The sequence below is a fragment of the Amblyomma americanum genome, chromosome 1 (assembly GCF_052857255.1).
Source record: "Amblyomma americanum isolate KBUSLIRL-KWMA chromosome 1, ASM5285725v1, whole genome shotgun sequence".
Classification (NCBI taxonomy): Eukaryota; Metazoa; Arthropoda; class Arachnida; order Ixodida; family Ixodidae; genus Amblyomma; species Amblyomma americanum.
Window position 1 is genome coordinate 7,225,502 of NC_135497.1, and position 23,089 is coordinate 7,248,590.

The following is a 23,089-nucleotide window of genomic DNA, read 5'->3' on the forward strand; positions in this document are numbered from 1 at the left end:
TGTTCATCGAACGTTTTCAATAATTGATTTTTGCCTGCTACCGTAGCGCAGTGGAACGCACTTCCCGACGATGTGGTCAATGAAAGAAACCCTCTAAAATTTAAACAGTTATTGTCAGAGTATTTCTTTTGAGAATTCCTGTTCTAAGACCTCTAATTAAGTATTTATAGCCTTGTTTCCATATTTCATGTTGTCAACAACTGTGTCAACATTTGCTTGCTATTTATATTTTTGTAACTTTTATTCATTTTTGTGACCCCTTACTTCCATCTGTTCTCTCTCCCCCCCCCCCCCCCCCCCCCCCAATCGCAACGAAGGCAATCTATCCCCAATACACACCCGCTGCTTATGCCACATCATGAAGCCAATGTAATCCGCACTGACTTCCGTCCCTTAAAAGTGTGAACAAGGCCCCCGTAGTGGGCCCGGAACGTCTTACTTTAACAAGATTCGTCGGCGCTCGATGCTTTCCCGCCAAGGTTCACGTCTGAGCTGGCGCCGACCCAGACTCAAACCGCTGGCATAAAATCGCCGCTTTAAGCTCATTTTCTTGATTTCCAGTCTCATAGGCCTCTTTCGAGGCAAAAAGGAAAACGGTGCCTCTAGAATGTCGTGCCGAAGGACGGACCAGCGATCCTCACGTGGCCCATTGCATGAGTCATGCAGGATTGCCCTCTGCCTACAATGATGGACTCGCTTGAATTCAGAACGGTGGGAGTGAAGAGCACCGCGCAAAAACCGTCACTTTAACGTTTAGCCGCGTGAGATTATAAAGTGAAAACACAAATATAGATGCCCTTATTTCGTGCGTCGACGCTATTTACTATCGGGCACTTAGAGGTATGATTCCACTGCTGCTTTCCTGATCGGGCTGGCTATGCCAAGTTCTGAAGCGCACTAACGGCTCAGAAGGAGACCAACCCGGATGATACATCCAACTGCGTGAAAACCGCTTTATCTGCGTCCTCAAACACCAAAATTACACCAGCAGCATGTGCCAGATAGCAGTGCGATACCAAAACAGAAGAATGTGCGCGATACTTGGGAAGGCAAGCTGTTTTTTTTGCTAATGAAATTGACAGCCGAGGAATGGCCGGTGAAGCGTTTAGCGACGCCTCCTCACTGACCAAGTGGCGATCGCGCTGTCAATCAGGGCCGGCCATCAATATTGAGCAGCCCCTTGACTCGTGGCCGCCGTCCAGGCTGCGCGTGGTCGCATCGACGCCGGCGGCACTCGGCCCAAAATGAATATGCAACCGGTGCAGTCATACATAATGAACCAGTTCTCTCCGCCATTAGGCACGCCGCGAGGGGGGTCATGCATGTTTCATGAGTGTCGACGGCGCTCCTCCGGGCCGCCGGCTGCTGCGTCATCGCCACACCAGATGGCGGCGGCCATGCCGGCTTTTCGGGGCATGGAAGGTGGGATATGCCACCTTTTCCCTCTGCGCTCAAGGGTGCTAATTTTCACTCCTACGCACCTTCGAACCTTTTGTCGCCTCTCCGCTTTTGAGTCACAAACTACCAGTCGTTTTTTGCTGACTTCTACCGCACATTCATTCACATCAACATCGTAATCTGTAAGCCTTAGGGCCTCACGAATAGTGGCTGTGCCTGCATCGACATCAGGGTGGATACCATCACATCATAGTATTAGGTGTTCAAATTTTTTTTAGAGATTTACCACTGACTGCACATGTGTCAACCTATTCGCTAAATTTCTTTTTGTAACTGCGCGTTCTAAGACACCCTGCCCTAGCTTCATAGAGTAGGACAGTGCCTCTTAAGTTATCATAAAACGCTTCCTTCCTGATCTGACTTCTCAAGTATCAATATAGTTCAACACTATGCTACTTCTCCATTGAATTCATCCAGTTTTTAGCTCTTGCGTTTTTTGCCTGTCGCTTAAACCTCTTTGTTTCTCCGTCCTCGGTTTTTGAATATTTTCTGGTTAGTTTCCCGGTCCTTTTCCGCCATTGTGAGCCAACGCTCTTTCCCTATAGGCATTTAAATACCTTAGCTGCCACCTGTTATCGTCCAATTTCCTCAGGCGTTCTTCGTCCGATATTTTACTCTGGGCTTCGTACTTTGCCCAGCCCATATCCCCCTGTACCGCCTCGTTTGTGGTTTTACCGTGGGCACCTGGGGCTAATATTCCAACAGCTCTCTAATTTACTTCTAATCTCGACTCAAGTTCTGCCCTTGGCCAGATTATGCGCATAAAATGAGCTTGTTCGAGCACAACACCGATGCATAAGCAACGAAGGAATCAAAACAATATAAAACAATATCGAAACAGCAGCAGCATAGGCACAGGCGGCACTGCGAATGGAAAGCATAGTATAGCCTGTCAAGGAGCAGAATGATATGCAACTACGAGAAATTTGACGACTAGAAGGATTGAGAATTGGAGCAATATTGAACTATGCTCTTGAGAAACCTATTGCTTTGTGTGCGGAAAAAAAAATTATTTGCGTAAGACGCCAGTATACAACAGAGTGTTTCACGAACTCTAAACTCTTTAAGAGGCCAAGCCGGGAGGCCAAACTCTATGGCATGTGGGGTTTAGCGTCCCAAACGGACACAGGGGCTATGAGGGACGCCGTAGTAGATGGCTCTAGATTAATTTCGACACGTCCTTTCTATCGCTCCCATCTTTCTTTACTCGTCCATTTTATTCACACCTCAGGGTCTGTTAGCAACATCTTTTCTTTACGTTTTATTTCATTATTAATAAACCATCACTAATAATATTTTACCTCCATCGAAATGCCCCGGCCGGGATCGAACCCCGAGGACTGATCCACAGCGGCGGGCGGGGACAAATTGCACAAATGCTTGTTTATTCCGCTGAAACCAGAGTAGGTTCGGAAAAAGGAAATCCTGTTCGCAGCTAATCAGCGGTGTGTTCGCGTTTACCAACCAGGTTTTCCTTTAATCTGTAAAAACTTGCAGCTGCGAAAGTTATACTTACTAGAAGCAAACCTGGCATCTTGATTTTGTAAAGCTTTTCTGTAAGATAAGATCTTTGAGCCATGCCAGCGTACTCGTGTATCGGACGAACATTTTTGCTGTAAAGCTGTTTTTTACTTACGTCTATGGAGGATAAGCATTCTAGATGTCTTTAAAGCGAGGTATTCCATGTGTACGTCCAATGATAAATTTTCAGAAAAATTGACCTCGAAATATTTGAAACGTTGAACCCTTTCATAAGGTAGTCCGTCCAAATTATACGCTGATCTTACCGGCAGACACATACGAATGAATGATAGAAGTTGACATTTAGAACTGTTCAAAGACATACCCGCTTCATGAACGAAACATTACTTTTCTTCAGTTCATTCTGTAGGCTGTGAATATCATGATTATCTTGCAAGGATTGCAAACATTTTTTTTTCAATGTGTGTGTGCGTGTGTCGGGAGGGGGGGGGGCAAAACCAGGAGGAATTTTTCTTTTTGATTTGTTTTCCATCTGTTAGTTAATTTTTAATTTTCATTTTATTTTTGCTGTTCTGACAATTTATTATATTTGGTGTTTTGAACAATTTTACAATAAGTGCAATGTTACCCCTTCTTTAGGATTGGTTGGGAAATTCAGGTGTTCTGAAACCACGGACACACCCGATTAGTAACAAAATTATTGTCAACTTGGAACAGCTGACTTGCAGCCTCAGAGGCAGATAGGGTCGAACTGAAAACCCCCGTTCATGCACTGCGTTTCCACTTCCTGCGCTGTCGACAAAAGGGGTCAGCAGCAGCGTCAGCCGTCTTCCACTGTATTACTTTTCAAAAAGGAGACGGTGCAGCATCAGACACTTTACCTGTTCCTGCAGTGGAATAAATTCAGAATGCACCTAGTATGTATGCAATATATGCACACTTCTTAGAAAAACAAATAGCATCTTCAAGCGCCGCTTATGGCCGATTCACATGACGGACTCTTCGCCCGCGGCCCCCGCATCACGTGTTCGTGCGTCACCAAATCGAGAGGCGTGCTGTGAGCCCGCGGACTGAACACCCAAGGAAGTTCAAGTGCCTCTCCCTTCGCTGGAATTAGCGGCGGCCCGCCAAGATGCGCGCGCCAGCTCTGGCAACCACCGCTCTTGCCAGCATTTCGGCTGCCGCCTTTCGCTGAGCTGGCGCGCTGTTTTGACAAGCTGCACTGCGTTTGCTACCGCGACGAAGTGATCGACTCGGCTAGCAAGACGGCCCAGGACATTGAGGAATTGGACAGAGGGCCGCACCTGCACCATTCAATCGCAATCATGGGTCGGGAGGAAAAACCAGTTTGACCAGCGTTGCCAAACGCTTTAAAATAATCTGGCAACAGTGGTACACCCAGCGCGTCGTCTGCTATTTTGGCCCGTCGCATCCGCTTGACGTCATCGGATCGCAGGCCAGTTTTTAGTGGCTCATGAACACGTGATGCGCGGGTCGCGGGCGAACGGACCGTCGTGTGAATCGGCCATTAGTGGGCCGTCTTAACGAATGCGTGGTGTAGGAAGAGCAAACAGACTGATAAAATTAGCGTGCACAGTCCTTGTAAGCTTCGCCGCACGGCACAATGCCGGTGGGCCGTAAGCCTTACCAGGAGTGACAAAACTTTTTGAAACATTTTGAGAAAATCCGGCCTGCAGAGATATTTCCTCACGAGCTTGATATTAATTCATTGCGAAAAGAAGATCACTGAGAAACCCGGTGCTAATGCGCTACTAGGGGGGAGGGGGGGGATTGAACCCCTCAGTTAAATTTTTCCCTTGTACTCCAGGTTATTACGTACACCCTGTCATAATTATTTCAAAGTAATTATGGAAACTGAAATTCGAAAAACAGTCAACCACACTTCACCCTCCAGACTTACTGATTCTGGGGGCCCGCATGGCAGTTAATAAATCAGAAGAGGACCAGAAAGCAAGCAGACGCTGCTTGCGCAAACAGAAGCTGTAAGAGGAAAATAATTTCATTGCCCAGAATAGCTGAGATAAAATTTGGTGTCCTTGGAAACTTACATGCGAGGAATGGTCTGAACAGATTACAAGATATCTCTGCATCGTCTGAGTACTTATCACGCTGGTGAAGTGGGATCTGTCAATCAACATGTTTTGTAAGGATGCGCGATCACGCTAGATTGTTGAAAGGAAATTGTTTAAATTTAGAAGCAAATGAAATCAGTTGGCCATTCTATAGTTGGAGCGCTTCAAACATAAATCCGACATTAGGGCAAATGTTCGGGGGGTTCGAGACACCCCGCGGAGAATGGGAGAGGCCGCCACCCCTTTTTCCTCTCATTTTGCGGGCTCTTGCAAACAACAGTCGTCCGCTTCAACCTGACGGAATAGTTGAGCCTTTCACTCTCGTGTCCACGCTGTCGTGTTCCTAGAGTCGTCATTCGAAAATCGTTTAAACAGCTTTATTTATTGTTACTGTTAATCCTCGCTTGAGGGTCGCTAGAGGGAGGAAATACACCACAATTACTGGAAATCAAGAGGTCCAGGAATCAATAAATCAAAATTATGGAGGGCTGGGCATGTAATGCGAAATGAAAGGCAGGGTAACTAAAGGCTGCTAAAAAGGACACTTAAATGATTTAGATGCGCATATTCTAGTGTAAAAGATCTGCAGAGGTGGTCTTTGCGGGTATTCGAGTCAAATTTGAAAATTTGGGAAAAAATTGTGGGCCCTGTAATATAAAGACAATTTTTAAAAATCGCTGCTCGCAGTAGCTTGCAACCGATTAGGGCGACACACCTCACAGCGCGTCCCCTATCCCCATGACGTCAGTGGGCAGAAGAGCCAGCCTGTCAGATGTGTCGCCCTAAACGTTTGCAAGCTGTTTAGAAAATTCTCTTTAAATTAGCAGTTCCACGCAGAGCATTCAAATTTCACTCAATACACGTCTACAGATCTGTTGCACTAGAATAGGCCCATCGAAATCATTTCAGGCTCCTAAGAACGGATTCAAAGTGGAGGCAAGTATACGAGAGGGTGGCAGTAAGTGGGTGGGAAAGATTATAAAGTTTGCGGAGATAACGTTGCAACAGCCGGGACAAGACAGGGTTAATTCAGAAGATATGGGAGATGCCTTTGCCCTGGAGTGGGCGCAGTGAGTCCTGAGAATAGTACAAAGGGAAGAGCAAATAGACGTAAAAAATCTGCGCAGTATCAGTCATTCCACACGCAAACAAGTTTTTACAACTAGCTTTAACGCGCTGCTACTCCGTTGGCTTAACGACTGAGCTTCTGACCGTCGCCAGGTGGCTCGACCAGACCATGTCCCACAACATCACGAGGCGCCAGCTCATTACGTGCAACCAAGTATTTAAAGTGGCATTTTCCAGAGCAGGCCATAAATATCACGGGATATGACTCCCACATGTTAATGCGAAAGTATTAGTAGGCTATGTCCCGTGTTTCGTGTCCGCAAAATTTGTCCGCACGATTACGTCGTTCTGTCAAGATAAATGTGCAAAAGTTTGGTTGTGTTAGATAGTGCGTTATGACGTCTTGCTGTGGGAAAAATTTGGTTCATCAGTTGTAATTAATTAATTAAACATGAACATTACGCTTAGACGTCACAACAGCCACAGACGTCGACATAACACCTGGACGTCACCCGATGACCTCTTGGAACGCGTACTGGCGCCGTAGAAAAAACCCGTGTTCTAGAAAATTCCATGACGTCACATCCGCAGACGTCATGAACTACGTGTCTGTACATAGGAGCAATGCAATGCTTTCGCATTTCTCCAATGCGGGTCACCGCAATGGTCTCAAAGTTTTTTTCTTTTCTTTCGGGTCATGTAAGAACCGGGTCTACGCTAAAGAACCAGGGAGCTTGCAAGAGCTGAAGGGAAAATTTATAACCGCATGCGCTGAAATTGAACGACCATTTCTAACCAGTGTGCTGGTTGCCATGCGGTATACCGCTTCATGATATGCTTTGAGATGAATCAACACAACTTGTTCATTCCGAGTGATATTCACTTTTGATGCTGCAGTCAAGACGGTGCTTTTCTACGTCTTACAAAACAAAGAACTTGCTGCGCCAGCCTTTAAAATGCTTGTATTCTCTGTGGCACTGAATGAAAGAAGAACCTTGCCTCACCGTTTAAATGTGGCAGTGCATAAGAGCACGTGAACAGAAGACTTGAAAGGAACAACTGTTAAAATGGGACGGACATAAAGCCTTTGTGTGTCCCTTTTTTAAACGAGGCATACAGGCCTAGGGATCATGAAAACAAGCTCATAACACAGCGTGAATAATTAATTACAAAGGATTTTGCACCCTCAGTTTCAGTCTCGGTCGACGGCAGCGCTGAAGTGCACCTTGACGTGATGGTCGAACGGCCAACTTGAACAACAATTTTACTGATGACATCGCCGGCGAGCACTGGCAGTTTCGGGCAAGTGCAACTTAAGAAAAAAATTGATACGGGGGGTGATCTACTTTTTAAATATTCAACACTGAAAGGGTTGCGTCACTCGACGCGGGTGGAGATGCCGAGCGGCTCCTCGGACAGTAGTCAGAATCATTTTCCACTCAAAGCCTGCGCCTGGCACTTGCTGGAATAATGTTTATTTCCCTGGTGACCCCTAAGCTCCGCCGTAAGGGTACGTATGACGCGTAGTGGGTTAATTCCCATATATGCAGAATTGGTCATTCTCTACTTAACATTCTAGACTCATGAGAAAATTTATTCAGCCTAGCAAGCTCACACCTCGCCCCCGATAAAAAGTCCCTTTTTTCACGCGGCCTAAAATTCTGCCCAAATAATGGCCAGTGTAATGAATACCAATCACCCAAGGATGTGGATGACTTTTCCCGAACACTTAGACTACGGGAATATTTTTTCGACAAACCAAACCAAACTAATTCTTGGTGCCCCGAACCCCAGGAACAGTGGACACCCAAAACTGGCAGGGATAAATATCTAGACCTATATATTAAAGCGGTACAAAAGGACATACTTCAGGCCTTCGGGACACGAAAATCTGGCCCACCCAACCTAAAAAACAAAAGGAAACAACGTAACGCCTTAGACTCACTTAGGAAACGAACCGACATCGCCATTAAGCCCGCCGACAAGGGTGGAGGTATACTTATTTTGGACAAAGAATATTATATTCAGGAGGGCAACCGCCAACTCAACGACTCAAAATTCTATGAGAAACTATCGTCAGACCCCACCTCTGAACACCAAGAGATCATAGCAGCAACTCTCAATGAACTAACCAATGAAGGTGAATTACCCCCGCGAATAAGTAAGGTGCTGACGCCAAAAAATGCCTCCACGGGGCGCTTTTACATGCTTCCGAAAACACACAAAGAAAATCATCCAGGGCGACCTATTTTTTTTTTTGGTGTCGGCACACTGACATAACCGATCTCAGATTACATCGTTTCTCTCATCAAACATATACCTCCGAAACACCCATCTTACATACGCGATACTAGCCATTTCCTGAGAGAATTATCCGATGTCACCTTCCCTCATGGCGCTTTCCTAGTTACCCTGGACGTGCTGTCACTTTACACTAACATCCCACATGACGACGGAATCCGGGCCATGGTCGGAGCATATAATGAACACAGAATTCTAGACTCTCCCAGTCCAAGTGCCATCGAACAACTTGCAGATTTGGTTCCTAAACTTAACACTTTCGAATTCAACAACTCATTATCTTCAAACGAGTGGTACGGCTATGGGCACAAAAATGGCACCAAATTACGCCAACATATTTATGAACAAAATTCAGACTTTCTTTTCTCATATCAAACTAAACCGGCTTTTTACAAACATTATCTTGATGGCATATTCATAATTTGGACAGAAACGCAGGAAGAACTAATTCAGCTTATCGCCTTATTCAGCAACATGCATCCAAATATCTCTTTCACACACACCTACCCAAAAAATAGAATGAACTTCCTTGATGTTTGGTTCGTGTTGAAGGGGGTGCATTAATCGGTAGCGTTTATAAAAACCCACAAACAAACGACAGTATCTTCGTTTCAACAGCTGCCACTCACGTCACTGCAAATCTTCAATTCCATACTCACAGGCTATCCGATTGAAACGCATTTGCTTTCGATCGGAAGATTTTCAAACAATGCTAATCACATGCGCGAAGTTTTAAAGAAACAACGCTACCTGTCCTCTATCATAAACGAAGCCATTAAAAGGGCGGAAGTTACTAATCATAATCACATCCCTGCGGAATCCCTGCCAACACTGCATCGCTCTAATCTATTACTGACGTTCCCAGACAACGTCACTAATATTAACAAAACCTTAAAAAACACTTCAATGTCATAAACAAATTGAGCGGCTCTTCAAAATTTTCTCAATGGTCCGCCAGGTAACATGCGGAAAGCCAAAAAATTACAAAACTACCTTGTGCACTCTACGGTTAATAAACCGAGGCCGCTGGGTTGCACACCGTGCGGAAAGAACCGATGCCAAGTTTGCAAACACATGCAAACCACAGCACTGTCTAAAAGTACCCATTCAGATTTCAAACATGTTATCCGAGAAGATTTAAATTGCGATTCCAGTAATGTTGTTTACATGCTCGAGTGTAGCAAAGGTCAGATGCAATACACAAGCCAAACCGACAATTCCTTCCGATTATGATTTAATAACCACCGCTCACATGCTCACTCTCTCTCTCTCCCTAGCCTCCCTCTTTCGAGACACCTCCGCGAGAAAGGCCATGAGTTTGATAAACTTAAAGTAACAATATTACAGAGTGGCTTTCAAGGCACTCGGGAGCGCACTTCCTGCAAGCGTAGATGCTCACAGCAACGGTACACGGAGGAGAATAAAAGAGAAATTACCGCCACAGAGTTTCATGTCTGCACTGAGCGAGGCACCCGCACTTTAAGTATATATTTTTATTGACCCAAAGAACGTTGCCATTGCTTCTGTCTAACCAGTACACACACCAGCAACTGATTTCGCGTGTGTGCATGAAAAGTTGGCTTTGCCAAAGCTTTACCCACCTTTGCGTTGTGCAGGTTTTTCCTCAAGTTCTTCCTCAAGTGCAACCAGAACTGCCTCAAGAACGCTGGAAACCCACGAGATATGCGGCGGTTTCAGGTGCGTCACTACTCCTCCCCGCATGGCGGAGAAAGAGAGGCACAGCTGTGAGCAACTCGTGTACGCACTCTCGCGGCAGCAGGAGAGCGGCCAATCTTTTTCTCGACAGTGTCGGCATTCTCGTTCGGACATGGTTCCCAGCCTTGGACCACTCTAGATTTTCACAGCTCTTTTAGGATGAAGTTTAACGCATCCTGCACACAGTGTCAGTGAGCTATGAGAGGGCTCCCAAAAGGTTCCTTATTCTCTGCTTCTGTTGGAGAGCTAAAAACGATACTTGCCAAGGGGAGTAAACTACATTGGCTCTTACACGAGTCTATTCTATCCTGGCAGTTTTGCAAGAGAGAAACTGTGTCGCTGTTCACAAAACATTTAGCTGCGTGATTGGCCCAGTTTTGGCCAATGCAGTTAGCGACACTGTAAGGCCAATCACGGTCAGAAAGGAAAGATTCGCTCTGCGTCGAACACGCGTTTGTTCGTTTGTTACTTTTCCGCAGCACTCGTATTAAGCGCAGCGATGCTCAAAAGCGAGATGCGATCGTAAGAGCAGTACGCAATTTTACTTTTGTCGAAACAAAAAAATTCAAGGCAGAAGATTACTGTACCATTAGTTTATTCCAATTTTTCGGGACCGTTACGAATAGTGTTGGGCCGCATATTATTTCTTAAGTTTTCGGCGCAAATGTTTCCCTTGGACTGTTATGATAGTGTACGTTGTGAGCGAAACTCTTTCATCCATGCTTAGTATCTGACTCTGCAGTTCGGAGCCGAAAAGCACCATTTAAAAAACGAAATGCGAAATCTGGAGTGATGGAGTGAGTGAAACCCGGGTGGACGCTTTTAAAGCCGAGAAAAATTACGGGCACTTTTGTAACATTATCAGACATAGGTACTGCACATGAGATCACCCCTGCGATGCCGGCTGCACAGGTCACCTGTGGTATATGACGTCATCCTTGCAGGCCATGTAGCGTTCAGCACATGTCAGTCAAGGACACGAGAAGAGCGCTGTTCTCTTGGTCCCCACTGCTACGCTGCGTGGCTAAAATGCTGCAAGAAGCCATCTGACTGCCAGTGTCGGTTCAGAGCCACTCTCTGGGCACCGGTCTGCTGTAGTGTTCATGGCAGGCCAAGAGAAACTCAAAATCGCTGTGCACTTGGTAGTAGATAATGACAGGTTTTCTCTGCTGCAATTAAACTAGCCGATCATATAATTTGTTGTCACTAAAGAGCTCACGCGGCTCGACTCAAGTTGGAGACATTTATTGTGACAAATTTATGACAATGCTGGCTTTAGTCGTAGTCAGTGCCTATAACGTGTAGTAAATGGTGTTCGTGAAGCAGTAAGCAATTTGATGCAACAATCGCTTCCACCTCTGATTGATGCGTCTTCTTTTCGAGCACTCCATAGGTAACAATTGTGCGAATATGAACAGTGGCTGGCAAAGTTATCGCTCCCCGTGCCTTGTTATGTCGTCGCAGGTGGTTATCTCTAACCAGGTGAGCGTCGAAGGGCCCCTACTGGCTGTTTCGGACAACATGTTCGTGCACAACAACTCCAAGCACGGTCGGCGGGCTAAGCGGCTGGACCCTACCGAAGGTGAGCAGGAGGGCGCTGTTGCGTTCCTCTCGCAGGGGGAACCTGTGCGGGGTAAAAGAGAGCTGAGTCGGAAATTAAGAGCGAGTGCCCCGGAAAACGTCCCATTGAGAGATACTGCGCTGCTTTCTCGAGAGGAGCGGCTTCTGTTGTCATGTCTCCTTTCCACGCCGTTGACCTAAACGCCTACCTGAGCAGAACAAGAAATAAATTACTACACGGGGCCACCGAGCAGAGAGGTGCCTCTCGTTAGAAATGAAAGATCGTTCAGCCACCGCCGGGCGTCAAGTCGGCGCGAGTGAGAGCCGATTTTCCCCGGGGAAAAATCGATGGCGGCTTAAGCGCTGACCGCGACAGGGCCCGCGTAATGGCAGCCACCACCGCGTAATTGCCTCCCTCCGAAGGCGGACTAATCTCTCTCGAGAGAATCCTATTAGGCCCCTGTCGCGCACAACAGGTTGCAAAAGCCGCCAGGATTGGCCCGTCAACGCGCTTTCACTGTGCGCGCGCGAACACGTGGCCGGCGCGGTGAGCCACCGGCGGTTGTGCCGTGCGCAGTGCCGTTCGCCGCCACGCCTTGCATCAAGGCCATCAGCCCCAGCGAAGGCTGGACCACCGGCGGGTCCACGGTCATCATCGTCGGGGACAACTTCTTCGACGGCCTGCAAGTCGTCTTTGGCACCATGCTCGTGTGGAGCGAGGTAAGAACATTTTTTGTACTTTGTTGCATTGAGAGTTAAATAAGTTAGAAAAATGACTGATGGTGCTATGGGCGCCGTGAAGGAACTGCGCACGACAAAACCGCGCACAAAAAAGAGCACAGTGACAAAACAGCACAGGGCGAAAACAGCATCGCAACAAAACTGTACTGGGAAAAAAACAGCACGCACCAAAAGAGCATGCCGGAGAAGAAGCACCGAAGAAACAGCACGATGACAAAACAGCACAGCGTAGTAAGATGTAGCGCTGCTAGAAGGGTCGACTATTGTAGCCATATATCTACAAACGATATATCACTGCATATACAGGAGTGGCCTTTGTAGGTAGCCAGTACTTCTTTCACAGACTCAATAAGGAACAGGGCAGAGTAATATTCGCGATCTCAAATTTACGTTTTTGTCTACTGGATAATGGAATGACTAACGCTGAAGAATTTCTGGAAGCATCGATTCTGCGAGTTGACCATCACGGTACTGATTTCTGGCAAATGCGCCCGACATAGGGCTCTGGGTTTACCACAGGTTCTTATTCTTCAAAACTTTTGCTATCGGCAAATGAATCTTCAGCAATTTTGTTTGGAGCGAGCTACAGGTCTTAATACACTGAAAATATCCAGTGTGCGATGCTTGCTCTTCGCGACGGCAGGATTGCACGAACCCACATTTTTTGGTTCTTCGTTGTTTAATCAGGACGCTGCACAGAGGTTGTCGTAGGCTGACAGGCGGCTACTTTGCGGAATGGGCTACACAGCTCACTGAAAATTAATTCATTAGAGTGCATTTCTTGAGTGTAATTTTATATTGAAGCTGTTTATTTTCACTTCGAAGCGAATTACCTCTAAACATAAATTTTCTCAAATTCGACCAAATCAAATTTTTTTTTGCTTGGAAGCTAATTTTATCAACTCGTCAATTTTAGACAAATTTTGCTCATTTGTTTAGGAACTACAACACCTAACCAAACACCTAACACGCACATAACACACCTAAGTATACAAAATCACGAATTGGTGATAAGAGGGACGTTCCGAAAGTAAGTTTCGTTATTTTTTTAAAGGGAAGATGGTACACCAGGTGAGCTACAGACAATTGCCATAAGAATCCACACCCGTTGCTGGTTCATCGGCGGAATGAGCGTCAGTGGAGGAGGAATGACGCATGCGCAGAGCGCCGAAGAAAGTGTAGCAGCAGACCGGCGTGGTATGGAAAGAAAAAAATCACAGGTGTAACGTTAAGAGACCGGAAGGGGTAGAATGGGTGAGGGAACAAGCACAGGTTAATGACAACCTAGTTGAAATCGAGAAGAAGAAATGAGCTTTGGTAGGGCATGTAATCCGAAGGCAAGATAACCGCTGGTCCTTAAGGGTAACGGAGTAGATTCCAAGAGAAGGCAAGCGTAGCAGAGGCGGCAGAAGGTGAGGTGGGCGGATGAGATTGAGAAGTCTGCGCAGATACGGTTGCCGCAGCTCACGAAAGACAGGGTTAATTGGAGAGACATGGGAGAGGCCTTTGCCCTGCAGTAGGTGTAGTCAGGCTGATAATTATGATGATCAGCTAACAAACACAGTGGGATTCTACTGAAGCAGATTTGTATAATGAATGCAATGAATTTCGTTTCACTAGGTGTTTATTGCTTAATCTGGGTTGATGATTTGGAGGGTCCAGTGAAAAAAATAACAAAATCACGAATTGGTGATAAGAGGGACGTTCCGAAAGTAAGTTGCGTCATTTTTTTATTGAAAGAGAAGGTGGTAGACCAGGTGAAACAAACAATTACCGCAACAATTCACACCGTTACTGGTGCAGCGACGGAAGGAGCGGCAGCGGAGGAGGAATGACGCATGCGCAGAGCGCCGAAGAAGAGAGGGAAGCAGCAGACCGGCGTGCCCGAGGTTACTCGAGCACAAATCACGATGGCAGACTGACGTGTGCTGACAGCGTGGTCGCCAATGCATGTTATCCGGTGTGAATGGGCACGTGGGTCTTAGTGGGTACGTCATCCACGAACGCCGGATGCGGTCATGTCTCGTCAAATGGTCGGCCGCTGGTGTTGCTTGTTCAGTGAAGGAAGCCAGAGCGTGGAGGATGAATGTCGAAGCTGGCGTCCGTCCACACATTCACGAATGGAATGTAGGACATGGTGTTAGCGGGCAGGCGCATAACTGTGTAGGACGTGTAGTCCGCTTTGCTTACTGGTTGTGCTGATGTGTTGGGTTACCGAAAAGTGTCTGCAAGATGAGGGCCGAGAGACCTGACTCCGGATCACGAGAGTGCAGGGATGAGAATCAGCCTTGATCACTTGATGCGGTACGCGCGAGAGGGAAATGAGTTCCTGTTCAGAGTAATCAAAGGGGATGAGGAAAGGTTATGGCCGCAGTGTTCTGGGACGCGAAAAGTGTGATTCTCCTTGATTTCCTCCATAAAGGGACCATTGATACGGCACGCTACTGCGACACTCTCACCAGACTCAGGCCCGCCATTCGACGACAGAGACCACGGCTCTTGAGTGATGGTGTTGTGCGCTTGGACGACTCAAAATCACACACAGCAAGGCTCACCCAAAATCAGATTCATCGCTTAGGATGGGAGAGATTGGATCAGCCGGCTAACAGCCCCGATCTTGCCCCATCGGACTTGCACCTGTTCCATTGCATTGAAAGCCGGACTCTCGGGAGGTAACTACCAAAACAGTGCTGAGGTGGAGCAGGCTGTGCTACAATTCCTCGCATCGCAGGGCCCTGGGTTTTTCCAGAGTGGTTTCTTCTGATTGCACGCTATGACAAGTGTATCAATGGCGGTGGCGACTATGACGAAAAATAGTGCAATTGCATACAAATAACGTACACTACTTTTTTTGTCGTCACTGTTAATCTGCGCGAAAAGTTAAGCATCGCAATTCAATCACAAGTACGGCATCCACGCTAGCTAAAAAACCGATTTGCCTTCACCCCTCGAAAGTACCCACCGATTATTACAAACACAGTCGTTCCCAGTTTGATCCTCAATTTGCAGCTAGCGTCGCGTTTACCTTTTCCACCGCATGGCCCTTTCCTTCGCATTTGCCCAAACTCGGCACGCACGCACTTTGTTGAACCATAACCTGATAACCACATTATTTGTTTTAATTTATACAAGCGCCGCTTGTTTATGCGCATGGGGTCACAGCAAGGCCTGAGCTGAATCGTCCATAGCACGTTTACTTGAAAGCTTGGTGGCTCCTTACTTTTTGCCGTATGTGTTCGGTCTGGGCACTTTTCATGATGCATGGCGCAGAGCACTTGGGAGAGCCTCCTGTTGTGCCTGTCAGGAACTGGATTTTCTTCAAATGCATTTTTTATCGGCATTTTTTCTAACGTTCATGTCTGACAAGAAGCGATGTGGAAACGAGGAACGCCGGGCATAAACTGCATTTTTACATATCTTAAACAGGGTGTACACAACAGCATTCGCGCACGAGCGCAAAGGCAGGAGCACTACGGTGCGTCGGTGTGCGAGACCCCATTGAGACACCCACTGGCCCCTACGAAGATTCCAGGCATGCTATCAAAGAGACCCACATGGCTTGGAAGCGAACCTCGTTGGCTGTACTTTCGTGGAAGCCAACATTGCAGATAAATAGAAGGCCATGCTGGCTATTGTTCCTCGAAGCGAAGATTTCTGGAAGTATTTCGAGCAATGAACATCTCTTGTCTTCGTAAACTCACCTCTGGCCCGCAAAAGGAGGGGCTCGGCATATGCTACAGGGCCGCCATTTTGTTTTCTGTGGAGCACTGCGAAAGGCCACCGGCGTGTCTAAAGGGATTACGCAGTTTTAAAGTAGGGTCGGCGCGTACTGGGGGATCGTAACTACACTCAAACACACGTAGTTCGTTTTCTGGCAGTGATGAAGCTGAACTGCTGTATTTCTCAAGTTACGCGACAGCAAAATGGGTCCCATGACGAAGAGACATGTTTTAAAATAAAAGGAGCACATTCTTTTACCTAGGCATTAACATTTACACCAGACTTACGATGGAATACCCGCATTGAAAACGTTGGCTCCAAGGTTTTCAAATCATTATCGTACCGGAGGCGCGCTATGCACAGAGAAACTCGCGATGTAAAGTGCCTCGCATACAAAACGCTCTTATGGGATCCTCACAACGCATCCAATTATCTCAAACTTTATAGGGTGCAGCGACTTGCTTCAAGGTTTATATATAATAAGTACCACCGCTACCATTCAATGGAACTCTGTAAAGAAGCTCAACTGGCGATACTAGAAACCAGAACCATGCAGGAATGAAATACTGAAAACCCATTACCTCATTGTTAACAAATGTGTCAAAATAAACAAATCAGATTACTCTCAAATGAAAACCAATGAAACATCAAGGCATCGCCATAGTAAGTTTATACCATTACCGACCATACAGAATCATCGTTTTAAGGTTAAGTACTTCCCGCGAAGCTGCAAGATTGGACTCTCTTCCAGACTCTGCTGTTTTCTCCACAGCATTACCTGAATACCTGCATCATTTAGGTGAGTTTGTGTGTGGTACTTGCTCAGAGATGTAGGGTCATTTTGAACGAAAACATTTTCGACGGAAGTCCGTCTGGTTGGGTTCATGAGATAGTTGAGAAAAAACTGACACCATCCAATATTTTTAACTGTACCCAACGTTTCGGGACCAACTCGGTCCCGACTTCAGGGGTGACTAATACCCCTGTCACACGGGCATTTCAAAGGCCCTCGAACCGAGAGTCTATCGACTCAAAGGCGATCGAGCGCTGCTACACGGGCAGTTTCAATGGCCATCGAGTCAATAGTCTATCGAGTCAACGGAGCAGCGCGGAACTCCATCGAGATTTCGAGGGCCTTCGAGCGCCGCCCAAGGTTGCTAGCGTTGCTTTGAGCGGCGCTAAGCGCACTTTCGTACACGATACATTCGCGGCTCAAAAGCATAAACAAACATTATTCGCCTAAACTTTAATGCAAGCAGTCTGTACAATAATTATAAAATTGTATCAGACTGGTTTTAGGAGCATTACGCGCCTTAATTTTGCGTTGCGGTCTTTGCGTTGCTTACGTACATAGCGTTGACAACATGGCGGCGCCCTGGCCGCCCGCTTCACAGCGATAACAGGTTCGTCACTAATCCCTCAAAGCAATATCTTGTTCTAAACTGTTGTATTCGCCTTCGATTTGCCCATTCTTACCCTCGCATAAAGTTTCAAGAGACAAATAGCTTTTGTTTTTCAGATATGAAGGCGATTTCATAGGTCTTAAGCCTGACGAAGCAGCGCTCCGACGCAGTTGGACTGGTTTGGTTTTGGCTCGTCTTGTATTAGAGTGGCTACAGCAGTGTCTGCATCTGTCCGTCGCGTACGTGCAATTAAAAGGGTTGAGACGACATGCGCGCATGCGTGTATTTAAGCATTTAGTATACATTTATCAAATATTTTTGTTAATTTTGCAAAATCCAAAGTAGCGATTGTGGCGCCACACAAGCTTGGTGTGAGACACGAGAACCATTTCAATGGCCATTGAGATTTGCCGTGTAGCAGCGACGCAACTCCTTCGAGTTCGATGGCGATTGAGAATCTCGAAGGCCCTCGACTCGATGGGCATTGAAACTGGCCCTGTGACAAGGGTATAAAGTGTGCCAGCAGCAGCAGCGGGTTGCTGTCTTCGCTCTCCCTTTGTTAGCACGTGGCGCAGTCCACTAACGTATGGAGAGGGGAGCATTCCTGGAGTCCTATTCATCGCCGCCTTTGTGAGCCGGATGTGCCATGACTCCATATGTCGCTTCTTGAACAGGTTTGGCTCCACGGCCAAGACGCTCACCTCCTCGAAGGCTATCCGGTGGTCGGCGCGCTCGCAGTGTACGCCAAGGGGGCTGGATTCTGAATTCATCACCAGGATGTCATTTTTGTGTTGCCTTGTTCTTTGGTGGAGGTCTTTTTGTTTCGCCGATGTATGAAGCCGGGGACTTTGAGCATGGGATTTAGTAAACCACACCTGGTTGTTTTTCTCTGGGGACGCGGTCTTTAGGCCGTGGTAAGAAGCGGCTTATTGTCGAAACAGGTTTGTGAGCCATGTCGATTCCATGTTTTCCGAGAATGCGTGAGAGTGCCTCGCTGGCTCCCCTCACATATGGAAGCACAACGCGCACGCGTTTCGTTGTTTCATTGTTGGCTGGTCCCCCTGTCGTCCGAGCTTGACGGCGACCAACGCGTTCATATAGCCAAGTGTGTAGCCATTCTTCTGTAGGTCGGCAAAGACGGTGGCTTCTGCTTTTTCTCCGCTTCGGAGGAGCAGATTGACTTTGCTGTTCTCAGGAGAGAGAAGACGACGGATCCCTTGTGGCTAGTAGGGTGGTTGGAATTAAAATTTAGGTAGCGGCCGGTATGGGTTGGCTTCCTATAGACACCGAACTTTAGATCTGCCCCTTTTCTTCTTATCAAGACGTCCAGGATTGACAATGAGTTGTTCACTTCTCGTTCCATTGTGAACTGAATTGAAGACTCAACTGAGTTGAGGTGTGCGAGGAAATTTTAGACCTGCGATGCCTTCAGAATGCAGAAACAGTCGTCGATGTAACGAAAGAAAACTTTTGGTTTTTCTTGGAACGACATCAGTGCTTCCTCTTCAATGGCCTCCATCGTAGGTTGGCAGCAGTCACCGAGATCGCGGCGCAAATGGCAGTGCCGCTAGTCTGCTTATAAAATTCTCCTTTGAAGAAAAAAGCTGTGCTGCTTAGGCAAAACAACTTCTAACGCCGGCATAGTTCTTCTTTGTTCAGGCTCGTTCTGGTACCTTGGTCAGAGTCCGCTTCGAGGGCTTGCTTCGCTGCAGACATGGCAAAGGGGACAGGAACGCTGGTAAAGAGCAAGACCACGTCGAATAAAACCATGCACTCGTCCGATTCCAGTTGTACGTGGGAAAGACGTTCGACGTAGTGGCTGGAGTTGCGCACGTGCGTTGATGAGTTGCCTGTCAGGGGCGATAGGACTCGGTGGACTTAGGCCGAGAGTGCCTTAAGCGGTGAGGTGGTGAAGTCGACGGTGGGGCGCAGCGGAACGCCAGGTTTATGAACTTTTGACAGTCCGTAAAAGGCCGGTGCTGAGACGTTCCAGCAGATCAAGCGTAAGTAGAGGTGTTTTGATTCAAGCACCACCCCGAATCAAAACACCTCTACCTTCAGATCTTCAGATATGGCCCTGAGGAAGTGTGTGGTCTGCCCGCCCCGCGGAAGTATTTTTGTACTACATTACGCTAGCCCTTCGAGCCTTCAGCGTGGCACTCCTTGAGCTGCGTGGCGGCGCCGTGGTTGGTCACGTGGTGCGGAGCAGCTGCCGGCGGCGCAGCGCTATAGCGGCGCGCCGGCGAAACCGAGTGGGGGGGGGGGGGAGGGTTGGAGAGGGGGAGGGAGAGTGAATCCACGTCCAGGGACGAAGATGAAGAAGGAACGCCCAGCGAAACAGAGCGCCGAAAGACTGACTTTGCAATTCGACTGATCGAGTTCCAGCTGTAGCTATCGCGTGACTCCAGGTTTAACTAGAACTAAACCGCAGCCTTTTTTTGTAACACCTTCCAAATTACTGTTTGGGCCGGGAGTTAACTCCTAAAACGAAGCGCCGTCAGCAGAAGCGCTCGCGCCAGGAGACGCACCCAATGAGCCGGCGGCCAAAATGCGCGCCCGGCTGAGAACGGGCGGTGGCTTGCATTGCTTTTAGTTAATTTTGCAACACAAACACGGTGTATGCGAGTGTGCATGCGACGCAAAGCACAAAAGTGGCCGAAAGAAGCTCTGCTCTAACGCGCTGACGTTGTCGGGAAGCACACGTTTCAGGGCTCATCCCGCTGCTTCGCGCGACAGCGGACAGCCGCTTTTCGCGCGCACCGCGCGTCAGGTGGCGCTACTTGTTCTCGAGCAGTGGCGCCACCATACCAGCGCACGAGGCCTATAGGGCGCTGGGCATACTACCAGACTCCCTGAAGACGCTATTGTGGCCGCAGGGCAATGCGCGCACACGTGAGCGAACCTTGGTGAGCCTCTGTGCGTTCCTCGAACAGACGGGCTTGACGTCCCGTCTTTTCTCCGCCAGGTAGTTACACGCAGTAACCGAACGCTCCGCGAGTGCTACCTTGGACGATTAACAACTGGACGCCCCACTCCAGTTGTTAACACAGTGCTGTGCGCGTGTGTTTTTATTGCTCCATCATGAACTAACCACGTGCTCAACCTGTACACATTTCTTATTCTGTAAATAGTTTGCGTATATTACTTCCCCTATGCTCTCTTCCTGTCCCCTCGCCTCTTTCATTTCATTTCTCCATTCTGCCTGCTATCCTTTATTTCGGCTGCCCCCGATCAGTTGCTTCAGTATCGATGGCAGATGTCGGGGCCAGCAAAAATCTTCTCCTTCCTTATTTCTGTTATTTTAATAAAACCACTTACTTCTCGATCTACCCCTGCCTTTTGATTGCCAGGAGGGGTGATGACGTCATTCGCGTACCCGGTTTCTGCTGCGCCCATATTGAAGAAACTCGGCTTTGTTATCCAGCTGAGAGGGCACTGTACAGCACCGCAGGGAGGACGAGGAGAGCCTCCACACCTGTTTTCATTCATCGCGGAAGTTGCCTTGCCTTTGGCTGTTGGCTTGCGTCGGATATACATAGTCTGCATCGACGTCATCGCGGCCGCCATTTTTGGGCTCCGAAAGCATGGCGGAAGCTTGGGTGTTTTCGTAATTTGCTCATCCCCAACCAGTTACTTATTATGGCAAGGCATCACAGGCTAGGCAGGAAAGGGGAGACGGTCCTTTGTCCCCAGTGCTGTTGGGTGTGGGTTGTTCATCGTTCGGACTAAAGCCCCTACATTGTCGCTGGTGCCCTGCTCCGCAGAAAAGGTACTGGAGGGGCATCAGTTCGGGCTAGTGGTGCAGAGGGGTGATTGGTGTGAATTTTGCAAGTTGGAGAGGCGGTGCAGGTGGCTCTGTGCAGGGCATACTGCCCAAGGCACGGGGGTAAAGGACCGTTTCCTGCCTAGGCTATAATCGGGAGCATAAAGGCTGCGACGCGTAGCGAAGCGCCTCTAATCGGGAGCGCTCCTCCGACGCAAAACAGAAGAGAAAGTGGAAGGTTCTGCCCATCGCATGTGTTTGATACGCAGTGGGAAATGGCAGTTTTCAAGCAGTGGAGCTGGAGTGAGGATGGGCACGCATGCGCAGAAGGCCGTGCGAAAAAGGCCAATTCGCGCTGTGAGAATGCACAGGTGACGAGCTCTCGCTGTTTTCCTAATGTTTATGGCCCACTTTCAGTGACACCGGAACCTCGTTTACTGCTGGGATTGGTCGGTGGAGTACGCCGCGGAGCGTGGCCCAGTGTCAACAGCTGCTGTTTTTCTTAAATCGTATGCGACAATTCCTTCGTTCTGCTCTTTTTTTCTGATCTTCACACTGGGTTCGCACTTCAGCTTGGCTACGATTCGCTCTTCGGTCGACCTCCAAGTCTGGAAAGCGCGATACCGGAAAAAAATTAACATGTCTACCTATATCCGGGCGCATGAATAATGTCCACATGCACCACACCTTCGTCTAAAACAGGCCATCATATATTTCATCTTTCATGCTCGCACTAACTTCTTTAATTAGTTTCTTTCTATGCAGCATTCATGTTTGGGATACCGTACCAGAAAAACGTTGTTTCCTCCCGCTAGAAGCCTTCTTTTAAGCCTACTCCTGCATGGCGCAACACGTTTTCCAGAACTTTTTATGCATTTATTCATTATTTTTTTATTATTATTTAAACTTTCACTCCTACCATGGACGGCCAAGATATAAGTGAAAAAATAGTAACGAAAAATATTAAGCACCGAACAGCAATAAAATACACTATTGTATTGATGCACACTAACGTTTTAAATATGCGGAAAATAAAAAAAAACTGCTTCCGAGATTGCGCCTTGACAACCTGAGCTGAAATTTGGATGTCTGTGCGCACGTGTCTGTGCCTGCAGTGCACGTACATCCAACGGCGTTAAGAACGTCGCACATAGTACATAGTCCGCGTGAGGTTGCATGCAAACCCTTCTGTTTCGCAACGGTCGCACATCATTCGTGCTCGCACTATGTTATAGAGTGTGGACACGTTGAGAAAATGCGTCACCTTCACCGTCCTTGCTGCTCGTGTCTGCTCTCTCATGGCGACGCTTTGCTCTGTGAAAGGGATAGCTAACAAGGCTGACACAGGACTATCAAGGATACAAATGAACAGATTACCCAACCCGGAAATCTAGCGTCGCGAACCGCTGCAAAGGAAGATTGAAGCCACTGCTTGAGAAAAAAAAACAGATAGTAGAGCATGAGAGATGGAAGAAAATTTGTTGAAACATTTTTGATTGCAACTGAAGATGAAGGAAAACTTGTGAGCGATCCATCAATCGAACTCACTAAAAGCGGGATCAAAATGCCAAGAAATGCGCAAGATCAAACTGGTGGATGGCATGCATAGCAGTGCTTGTGATCATTATATCGGGCCAACTTGCCGCAAATCTTTGTACTGTTTGTTTGTTGATTCTTCAAAGCTACCGGTACGGGGCTTTATCGCTTTGTTTGCGATGCAAGACGCGACCAGATTTTCTCGATTGGTCGCGTCCTGGCGGAGCCCATTCTACGTCGTTGCAGAC

General features: G+C 47.6%; 1 protein-coding gene across 2 annotated transcripts in view; it reads left to right on the forward strand.

Annotated features, from left to right (window-relative positions):
- kn (EBF transcription factor knot) overlaps window positions 1–23,089 on the forward strand; it is a 273,091-nt gene that overhangs the window by 159,473 nt on the left and 90,529 nt on the right. For both annotated transcript variants that reach the window (XM_077664351.1, XM_077664345.1), the window contains exons 8-10: window positions 10,019–10,100; window positions 11,583–11,700; window positions 12,256–12,398. In XM_077664351.1, coding sequence (XP_077520477.1) covers window positions 10,019–10,100; window positions 11,583–11,700; window positions 12,256–12,398 — 343 coding nt within the window. The remainder of the gene's footprint in view (window positions 1–10,018; window positions 10,101–11,582; window positions 11,701–12,255; window positions 12,399–23,089) is intronic.